Source organism: Lactuca virosa, chromosome 2 (genome assembly GCF_052849685.1).
Source record: "Lactuca virosa cultivar CGN04683 chromosome 2, Lactuca_virosa_CGN04683_v6, whole genome shotgun sequence".
Lineage (NCBI taxonomy): Eukaryota > Viridiplantae > Streptophyta > Magnoliopsida > Asterales > Asteraceae > Lactuca > Lactuca virosa.
The window spans coordinates 249,697,433-249,708,530 of NC_136427.1; the positions used below are offsets into that span (position 1 = coordinate 249,697,433).

At 32.4% G+C, this 11,098-nt stretch overlaps 1 protein-coding gene across 1 annotated transcript; it reads right to left on the reverse strand.

Moving 5' to 3' along the window:
- Positions 1-4,817: 4,817 nt before the first annotated feature.
- LOC145160745 (vacuolar fusion protein MON1 homolog) lies at positions 4,818-10,096 on the reverse strand. Its single transcript, XM_079080055.1, has 14 exons — positions 9,329-10,096; positions 7,387-7,466; positions 7,200-7,271; positions 7,028-7,067; positions 6,862-6,963; positions 6,637-6,758; positions 6,416-6,548; positions 6,246-6,337; positions 6,091-6,172; positions 5,953-6,017; positions 5,582-5,863; positions 5,370-5,461; positions 5,198-5,262; positions 4,818-5,119 (listed from the first exon to the last, which is right to left on the reverse strand). The coding sequence occupies exons 1-14, from the start codon at positions 9,818-9,820 to the stop codon at positions 5,021-5,023; spliced, it is 1,818 nt and encodes a 605-aa protein (XP_078936181.1). The 5' UTR covers positions 9,821-10,096; the 3' UTR covers positions 4,818-5,020.
- Between the last annotated feature and the right edge of the window lie 1,002 nt (positions 10,097-11,098).

The window sequence follows — 11,098 nt, forward strand, 5'->3', positions numbered from 1 at the left end:
AAGTAATTAGTGATTATGACTAGTTTAGTAATTTTCTATTATTATTATTATTATTATTATTATTATTATTTTTACACGAATGGTCCTTGTGGTATTGTGCTATTGCACGTTTAGTCCCTCAGTTTGTTTTTCCATCAGTGTAGTCCTTAAATGCTAAATCGGTTGCACGTTTAGTCCTTAGACCAACCTTCCGTCAAGTTGTGTTGTTAGTCAGCCCCACAATTTGGGGTAATTTCGTCAATTCAGTTTTGTCTCGCTCTTCTACCATTATTCGACAACTCCTATCCCATTTATTTTGTTCCCTGCGTGTTTTTTTTTCTTTTGAAGTAACGGTCGAATGAAGAAGATGAAGGAGCCGGTGGAAATGGTGGAATGTTTGTGTGGATGTGATGTTATAATACGAACCTCAAGCACACTAAGCAACCATGGATGACCCTTTTATGCTTGTCTCAATAAGGTACTTTATGATTTAGTTTTTCGTCCACTGTAGCCCTAAATCTTTGAAGGGTATTTCGGTTGTTACTCTTTCACTTTTAAATCATCGATGGCAGAGACCCCGTGATGGATTTATTTGTTGGGTAGAAGAAGTGAATACGAGTAGTGAAACACTGATGATTTCAAATTTAGTTAGGTCAAAAAAGAAGCTCGAGTCGGAGATTTGGAATTATTTCTTAGTTGGATTGTCTTCTTTGGTAGTATAGTTTACAAGTTGTAAAGGTTTGGCCATGGTATTTTATTGTAATGGTAACTTTGTCTATTGTCCATGTAATCGTATTTAACTTTAATGAAAATGGAATTATGTTTTCTTTGTAAATTAATTATTGTTACTGAATTTGAGAACTTTACCTTTGTAAATTTATTGTCGATATATTGTTATTTTGTTAAAATGATATTTATTTGAAAATCTCAAGAACACCAATGGAAACTAGGGTTTAGCAGGATGGGAAAATGTTCTCTGAAGTGGAGGCTGAAAGGTGACACAAACCCTAAAAGTTAGTACCCTTAAATAGGGCTTAAGACCAGAGATTTAGGGTTTTAAGCCTAACCGTCATCGCGCAGTGGTCCAAAACCTGACCACGTGCTACTTAATGACGTGGCTCGCGTCGCGACGTCAAGAAGCCGTGCCATGTTTCGCCAGAAACCCTCAAACTCAAACTTAATTTAAATCAACACGAAATCATTTCGTACCCGGAAAAATAGGTCTTACAATGAAGATGAAGCACCAACATGGGGAGGAATCGATTGCAAAGGATGTAGCGATTATGGTTATCAGAGCGGAGCGCCTTCGAAGCGGTGGAAGGCGATCGAAGCGGTGATAATGACATTATTTATCCGAGAGAGAGGAAAAGGATGAGAAAGAGATAGATGGGAAGAAGGTGTATTGAGAGATGGGTTGGGTGGGTAGGGTAGGATAGGGGTCGGGTGCCTTTTATATTCTTTTATCATTTTTTAAGTTGTATCTAACTAAGGAAAAATAAATAAATTAAATGAAAGAGTAAGGAAGTCATTTCATGTAGTTTGTGGTCAATCATACAAGTTTTTGAAATCGTAAGGGTCATGATTGTTAAATTTTTTTTAGTAAAGATTGAAGTTGTGACTTTTGGAAAACCAAAAAGACCATTTATATAATTTTGTTAATGTTTAATTAACTAATTATATATTTATTATTATCTGATTTCAATATTTATTTATTAATTATATTATGAATAATTACATTTTTACCAATCCTCCATAACAAATGAAAATAAGTTTGTCACTTGTCATCTTCTTATGCACTATGTCACATGTCATTTTGTGGTAAATTTAGATTAAATTATATTCATGTGTCATTTTGTGGTTTTTTTTTTCCATTTTATTAAATTTCATAGAATATTTAAATGTAATAAATGTAATAATAAATGTATATCCAATTCATTAATGTAACTTTCCTTATAATTTTTAAATTTCTAAATTAAATCTAATTAGTTTAATTGCTTATTTATTTAAATTATTAGTTTGAATTTAAAAGATAAATAAGCACTTCAATTTTAATAATTAATAATTTTGCTTTTTTTTTCTTATAAATCTAAATTATCTAAATTGTTAGATCTTCATGTTTGTTTTTAATTGTTTTTTTTTAAATAAACTCATATGATACATGAGTGCCACAACTAATGTATATTATTAAGGGGGTGTTTGGCTTAACTTTTGAGAGGGCAAAAGTCCTTTTAGAAAAAGATCAAAGTAAAAGATGTTTGACAAAAGACTTTTAAAAGCTACTTTTGAATTTTGGATAGAAGGAAAATCAACTTTTTGGAAAAAGTCAGGAAAACTGACTTTTTGTAACTTTTCCAAAAAGGATTTTTGCCCTCTAAAAAGCTAAGCTAAACACCCCCTAAATAGTTATTATTAGGTATAAATAGTAAAAATATTAATTAATTAATAAATATATTATGCGTCGACAAACATTTCTAAAAAAAATTAATATTACAATGATATAAAAATCATTATACAAACTGATGCGTTCGTCATGGTTGAAAAATTAATAAAATGGCATTAATGTGAATCGTCTTATGACTCGAAAAATGCCGATATTCACATAATTACTGTCATTTCAAATCATTGTAAATCATCCAATAATTCTACGACTATTGTCTACTCCTACAAATGTGAATTGCAAATGTTCACACTTTATTCTTTTAGAAAATGATAAATAACAAGTGAAACTTTATGATTTGCGATAGATAATAGTACATTATTCATTTATTCCATTGAGAAAAACGATAATCTTTTAACATCACAATTTGATGACTAATGGTTTCTCTTTTTATATATTGTTGTATCCATCCTATAAAAAGGACTTTTTAATTTTCTTTCGAGCCTAGTTATAGTGGCTAGATTAGTAAGGAATCCCTAGTCTTTATGCATTTCTTTATTAATACAAAAAAATATTATGATATTATTTTATGCTGTATTTATATTTGTCCGAAAAATAAAAGAATAATAAAAAGTAATATGTTCTTTACAAAAGAAACACATGGAGTGCAATCAATGGGGGCATGATGATGAATAAAAAAGTCAAAATGGATTGCATATTTGTTTTTTTTTTTTTTTTTTTTAAATTTAATTCTCTTTATCGACTTTAAAGTCTTGAAGGGGATGAATCAACATCCTTCCACTTTGTCCCCAATTTCATTTTTTATATATTATTTTCAGTAATTATAATATTTTATTATTTTTTTGTTTATCTATAATGATATATAACAAAAATTGCAAACAGTTTTATTTATTTATTTGATAAACTAGCTTTCTTGTGTGACATATAAACTTAAAAGATAGAAATAAACTAAAATTTACTCATTTATATACAATTTACCAAAATAAATCACACAAGTCTCTTACATAATCATCTTTTAAGTATTACAAAAGAAATGCAATTTAGATAATTTGTATTCATTAAATGTTACTATCTCACTTCCATGATGAGGATTCAGGAGGGGATTTGCTTTGTTCTGTCATAGTAAAGAGAATAAATGGGCACTGGCCTTTCTTCAGTACCTGGGTCCCACCCCCAATCTTGGTCCAACTAGGTCCCATGGGCCATTTCCTGGGCCAAAGTGGGCCCACCTATTGCGTATGTGTGTAGAAAAATAAATTGGTGACATGCGAAGCGATGAGATGAGATGAGCGTTTTGGTTTGATGGGTTGGTGTCGTTCAAGTGGAGACGTGGACCCACACATACAGACACACACTTGTCATCACAAATTATTGAGTATCATGTACACGTCAAAAGTACACCTTGTGTCCCAAATATTAACCATACTGTAATCAAACTATAATATTGGTATTTGGATTGATATTATTTCTAAACACGATTAGCTAAAAATTACGAAAATTTATTTGTTTAAAACACATAATTTAGATCCATGAAAATGCATAGAAGACAGACATAATAATCATGTACTATGTATATGTTTTTCTCTCTCACATATAAACACACCGACTATGTGTTATTCTTACTCAACCTACCTTTGCTTGCATATCACACTTGAAATTTGTAGTACCATCATGTCAAAGTTTTTTCCATTCCACCATTTTGTTGCATGCTTTTTCTTTGTCTCCTTGTTTTCTACTTTTTCACCATAAAACCTTTTTACCCACAAATAGTTAAAAAGATACATACCACTAACACTAACATGTTTTGTTTTTTTGATTGGTTGTTGGGAGTGGGGAGGTGTTGTTGAAGCAACATCTTTCAGTGGAATCTTTTTTCACAAGGATGCCCTCCTTTTTGGAACCAAATGGGTCAAATTGGGTACAAATTTTATTGCACAATGTACACCTCCACTCAACACGAATGCTTGATGTTTTTACCTTTTTTCTCCAAGTTTAGCGATCCTTTTGTTTATAGAATGAAATGAAATAGAGGGGACATGAGTAATGAGTTAATGACTGGAAACTAACTGTTTCCAGTTTGAGTAATGAGAAGGCTCAATCATGGTACTTGTTGTTTCATTAAAACCATGAAACAGATTGAATCTGCATCTGTGAGAGGTCAATTCGATTAAAGGGACCCATGCATGTGTGTCTTGTACCTTAAGGGATACCATGTGTACTATGTACACAAGTCAGTAGTAGTAGTACTTCATGTGATAAAGATGGATTTGAGACTATTCATAATCGTATAGAGGTGGGTTTCAATTCACAAGTTACCAAATGTAATAAGGTACTAGTAGTGGTGTAGTAACTTGTGTTTTATGCTGTAAGACTTGTATATTGGTGTGGAAAAAAAAAGATGGTTTGTTTATTGGCAATGGGCATTGGCCAATGATGATGATTGATGAACAAGACCAAGTAACAACTCTTTGGATTTATGTAACAAATCAAATGAGGCCCAACCCAATCTGGTTGCATTATTTTTTTGACCAAAGGTAACAACATTACATATATATCTTTCTTGACACATTAATTTGCATTTGCTACCTCAACAACCAACATCAACATGATACATCAATACATCATAGATATATCAAATTCAACTCACCATGCAAAAGTGCTTCCTCCTCCTAATAAAAATATTTCATTCTCAACATCTTTCACCCACTGGCACACACGGTTACATATCCTTATAGCCGAACCCTGCAACTTAATAATAATCATTATAATTTTTCTTAAAATAAATAACATTGATTTAAGTAAATCATAAATAAACCCCACCTTGTCTGCAAGCGGATCAAAAGCTGCATAAAGTTCAAAATCCGTTGTCACCCAGCATAGTAACACTGTAACATAATTCATCATATTCAATATCAGTGAAGCCATTACATTATATATATATGTGTATATATTGTTGGATTTAGAATTTTAGATTAATAAATTTTAGTTGTACCATAATTTCCGTCCCTTTTGAACTGGGTTTTGTGGGGTCCGGTTTCTTTATGGTGCATGGAGGCGTAAAGCTTCTGATACGCTCGATACAATCTGTATTTGTAAACATAAAAATTAGAATCCAAAATGTTAAACATATCATATCATATCATATGAGATGATTAAAATTAGAAACATGTTTATGCGTGTTGAATTTGAGTAATTAGTAATTACCTTTTTTGGTGTTGGTGAGTAGTGATTGGAGATGAAAACTTGGAAGATACATATTGATCAAGATTCATACTGCGGTATATGAAATGCCACAGTCCATCGGGCCCACCGATACCTGGTTGTAATGATTCCTGTGATCTGTCACTCGGCTCATTGTGGAATAATGACCCGTAACGAGTTGAGGGGTAGAGAGGTAAATTCTCAACTCGCATCCCACCTTCCAGTAAGGATCTTTGAATGTCACTTAGAACATTAGACTTCACAAGAACATTCTCAATTTGTATCCTATGTAAAAAAAATTAAATTATACGATATAGTTTTTGAATGTGTATTAAATGGAGTGTTCTTTAACAAATGAATAAATAAATACATACCGGCAATCTTTTAGATGAAAGAAGGCATCAGAATTAGATGTTAGCAACACCAGGTACGTATCATCCTGTAACAGTCACTAGTGAGTAGTGAAAAAATATCATTAAAAAAAAAACTTAATTAAAGTTTATCTCACTTACATCAAAATAATGAACATAAGCATGTAGAAAGGCCATGGCGTTGTATCTTGGTAAACATATGGGGGAGAATGACTCAGATGTCCTGCATCAAACATATAACATTTCACACACACAATTGATGTAGAAAACAAAAAGTGATGGAATAATGAAGTTGCCTAAAAGATTCAGATGACATGACAAAATTAGCAAGAAGCAGCATGTCATCAGGATGAAGTGGTGCTTTCTGTGCACCTACAAGACTCACAACCTGCATTTCAAGAATATAAATTACATAAAGGAAAACTATTGATGAGGTAAAAAGAAAAAAAAGAAAAAAAAAAAGAACCTTGTATTTACACATGAGCATTGAATAGATGACGCCTGAATCAGAAACATCTTGCAAGATAGCAGCAGCAGCTTGCCTTGTTGTACAAGGAAGGGGAAGACAGGTGTATGCATGAAGAAAAGAGGCAGGGTTCCTGAAAAAAACAACAACAATGAAATGCATAATTTTTAGTTTTGGAATACTGACATTGTTATAATTTTGAGAAATAAGATAAAACGAACCAACTAAAAGAGTGGAAGAGGGAAGAGAAAACAGCATCTGTTCCTCCAAGTAAAGGCGTCATATCAAACTTTGGATTCTTCTCAAAATATCTACTTACAGACTCTGTGAGTATAAGCACCATCTGCATCCCATGTAAAATGATATATATCTCAAATGTATAAAATCATATACTAATAATAATATTATAATGATAATAAGAATGTAAAATAAAAAATGGTACCAACCTGACCATAAAGAAGTTCCAGTTGACCACGTAATGACTCATAAGGCTCTTCTGTACAGCTTATGCAAACTAAATAAATTGGTCCTTTTACAAGAAAAACCACCTGTACATCAACATGGTCACATATTTGGTTTTAGATATTTTATTAAAATTACAACATTTCAGACCTGGTGTTTTCCTGCCCTAATCAAATGAATCCGGTCGCCCCTGAAAAAAGAGATCAATGAGCCAAACTAGTATAGCTAGAGGTTCTTTATCTCATCTTTCAAAAGATAAGAAAATAAATATACAACAAGAAGAGTAAATCCACTTGTATATAATAATAAAATAAGAATATACCCGTCTTCAACAAAGGAAATAATGGCTTGTAGAGTTGCTGAAAATCCTGCTAGCTTGTGTTCATTTCCATATCTGAGTGCAACATTTTTTCTTAGGATATTCATATATAATATATTCCAGACACAACAGTGAAATATCTAATATATAGGAGTATTATAAATATGGAACTTATAAAGCAGAGGTGGACCTCGAAAATATAGGTTTTCCAGAGTGACTCAAAACAAAAAAATGTTTCTTCCTTTCTCTCCAAGACATACAAGTGTCATCCTGCAGTTTATTTATTATTAAATTACAATTTATTGTTGACAGCAATAGATTACAGGTATCAAGCAAAGATCTTCTCCACCACACATGTGAGTGGTTATGATCTTTCATAATTTCAGTATATAGAGAACACGGGAATACAACATTTACAAGATATGGTATATATATATATATATATATATATATATATATATATATATATATATATATATATATATGAGATTGAAACTGATGACTCAAGATAAGATATTCTCTATACATCTGGCTGATTAGACACATTAATTAGGGTTCTTGAAATTGAGGTTTTTGAGTCATTGAGCTCGATGCATGTTGACATTTGGTTACGTAACCTTGAGAGGTAAAAATAATATAAAGATTAAGCTCTTGAGTATATGTGGTGTGGTAATACCAGATTAGGAGTTGTAAGAAGGTTGTTTGGGTTTCTTTCCAAAGAAATAGTAGAAACCCACTGAAAAATGCTACTTAAATATTGTATCTTGAGTAGATAATGTTGTTATTAACAAGATTCTAACCCTACAGAGGAGATGAAAATGGTATTGGAACACTAACATGCTACAGATAAGCAAACCTCACGATATGTGCAACAACCAATCACCATAGCCATAACTTCATCTGTGGGGGAAGAAAAAAACCACATGCACATCCATTGGCCTTTCATCTATTTGCTTCAATGGGAACCCTAAATCATCATTCATCAATGCATTGAGGAAGATTTTGAGATCTAACAAGCATCATGAATTGGCTCAGTCATAATTAGAAGGGTAAAGTTTGATGGTTATTATAGGGAACTAATGTCTAGAAAGAAAGAGGAGGGGGGATCAATACACATATATTGGTGTTAACCTATTTGGGCTATGACACTGTATAAATAAATAAATAAATTTCCACCACACTTGTGAGTGTTTTGGATATTTCATTATATAGAGAATATGGGAATACAATAATTAAAAGATATGTCAAATTAATAAAGAGAATGATATCCTTAACTTACTAAGTCTAATAGAACAACAATTAAGCTAGCTATATCCAACAGTGGCCTGAAATCATGTTAATGAATCAAAATCTTTAATTCTTGCACGATATATGGCTACAATCTCTATCAGTTGCAAATCAAAATCTTTGATTCTCGCATAATATTCAGGAACTTCGGAATAATAGTGTTCTCTTATACATTGATCTTTCCTCCAATCATTCTAATACTCATACCACAAACTGTTGTATTTCAGAACTATTAGTTGCAAAATACTAGAACTGTGGAGGCCTGAAATATCAGAGCCTGATATAACTTAAAGATTTCCTTTTTCGGGCTTAAAATTCGCCACCAGCCATAGGACTACACAACTTTTGCATGAATCTCCTCACCATCCATCCAAAAGGTTTAGCAACAATAATCAAAACTAAACAGAACAAGATAGCATTTTATGAAGTTAATGCCTATAGGTAACAAGCTCAATATCCGGGTTTCTAAGATTTATTCCACATTAATGGATCGGGTATATGGGATAAAGAAACACAGTTATAAGCATATCCATATACTGATATACAATGGTATCTGCTTGATAGAAGTTGTAAAGTAACCAAAGAGTTTTAATTTCATGGGAAACAGGTTGGACCTTTTCATAGATTATCAGGGAGATATCTCTATGCAGAACTTAATAATTGCATGGATGCTGGTAGTTCGGTTCTATGAATGTACGTTAGTTGTAATAATTGTAGAATAACAGCCGAGAATTAGAAACAACTACTCATTCAGTGTGGCTGATAATTTTCAATCATTTTTCTTGAAAAAGTAACGGTTGCCGGAAATTAGAGAACACATATTGATGCCTCAAAAACTTACTCACCTCATCAACGTGCCGTTTACCAGGAACCCACTGTGATTGAGCAGAATGCAACACCTCTCCATCGTTACCCACGGAAGAACTTTTATTCCGAAGTCCCTGAATATCATCAGCTCCAGACGCACTGGTGGTACCACTACCACTACTAGTACCCATCTCACCGGCATACCCACTGCTACATGGGCTTGACGTCGCCCCATCTACCTCCACCTCCGAACTATTCCTCTCCGTAGACAGGTTACTCTCCCCAGTCGAATTTATCAGCCTTTCCGGTTCAATTTCCCTCGAAGATCCACTGGCGATCTCCGTGACAGGTTCGTGATGATCATCAGCAACTGATGTCGTTTCTTCGTCAATTGAAGTGTTCAATGCGATTGATGACAACTGGTTTTCGATAGCGACCAGGGAGTAATCAATTGAACCGGTATTAGGTTTTTGGCCGGCGGATTCTTCGTCCTCGTCGGAGAATGACGAAGAGCTCGCATTCGACGTCATGGAAGGGGATAATCTATGAATAGATACCTCCAAATGTGATTGTTAGGGTTCAGCAAAAGGAGAATTTAGGGTTTTTAGTAGAGAGAAAGATGAGCGGGAAGCAATGGCATCAGCGTCGACCACTCGGGATCTTCGTCCGTTGGAAACTTCAGTCGACCAGAGAAACAAATACGGGTCGGTAACCCGTAACCGTACCAGCCAAATTTGCTTAGCCCCGATGAATTAAAAAGTAATCGTAGTCGTAACTTCTATTTTTGGCAGGAAATACTTGAAACTTAACCAGAAACTAACGTTCTTTAAATATGAATTTAAAAAAAAAAAAAAAAAATTATTCTCAATCTTCTTATCTGAAAAATTATTGCTCGGAAATTAATCATTTAAATTTATAAAAGTTTTAAAAGCACCATTCATATTTAAAATGGTTTTCCAAAAAGTCATTTATGTTTAAAAAGGTTTTCAAAACACATTATTATTCTAAAAATCATTTTTTCATAATGCATCATGTAGTTTTTTAACCATCTTTTTGTTGTTCAAAAAAATTAAATAAATAAAGTTAATTTTTATAAAGCTTATTTCTTATAGTATTTTTGCATCCTCAATCCACATGACTAAAGGAAATATGAAGTTGGTATTTTATAGAGGTGTGCAAAATTGAACGATACCAAAACCCAATAAAAATAGAAAAACCAAATTGAAAAACTAACGGTTTGATTTTTTAATATAAATAAAATAAAATAAATATATAACAATTTTTGGTATTTGGTTCGATTCAAACTTTTATTTATATCAAACAAAATTTAACATGAAATTTTGATTTTTTTCTAAAAACCAAAAATCAACCCGTTTGTTTTTCAAAAAAAAAAAAGGTCTTTTGCTTTTTGTTTTCAGGTTTTTGGTGCAATTTTTTTTCATACCCTATTAAACATCAACATCATCTTGTCGTATGTTATGTTGAAGTTCAAACATTATGATAAAAGTCTATTAACCATTTAGAGCAACTCCAACCATTATTCATTTATCACAATTTTTATATTTTAGAGGTCAATAATCCTCCAACCAACCTTTAAATTTAGCACCATTTTTGTGTTGGCTTCCTTTTAACACCAAATATAAAGACTTCTAAAAAACACCATTTTAAAGGTTGGTTGGAGTTGAATCACCATTTTTATGTTAAAACAGTCTTTATTTTTATATTATGTGGTTATAGAAGCTCTTATATGGCTTCAAAACATTACAATTCTTAAGCTTTAAGAAAAAAATGAGTATGAGTTAGATCAA

Excerpts from the sequence above, each read along its gene's own strand:
- LOC145160745 (XM_079080055.1), bottom strand. The coding sequence starts at position 9,820 with ATGACGTCGAATGCGAGCTCTTCGTCATTCTCCGACGAGGACGAAGAA. Across the intron at positions 5,864-5,952 it reads TTTCATCTAAAAGATTGCCG|GATACAAATTGAGAATGTTC; the intron begins GTATGTATTTAT and ends TTTTTTACATAG. Across the intron at positions 5,120-5,197 it reads TTGATCCGCTTGCAGACAAG|GGTTCGGCTATAAGGATATG; the intron begins GTGGGGTTTATT and ends ATTAAGTTGCAG.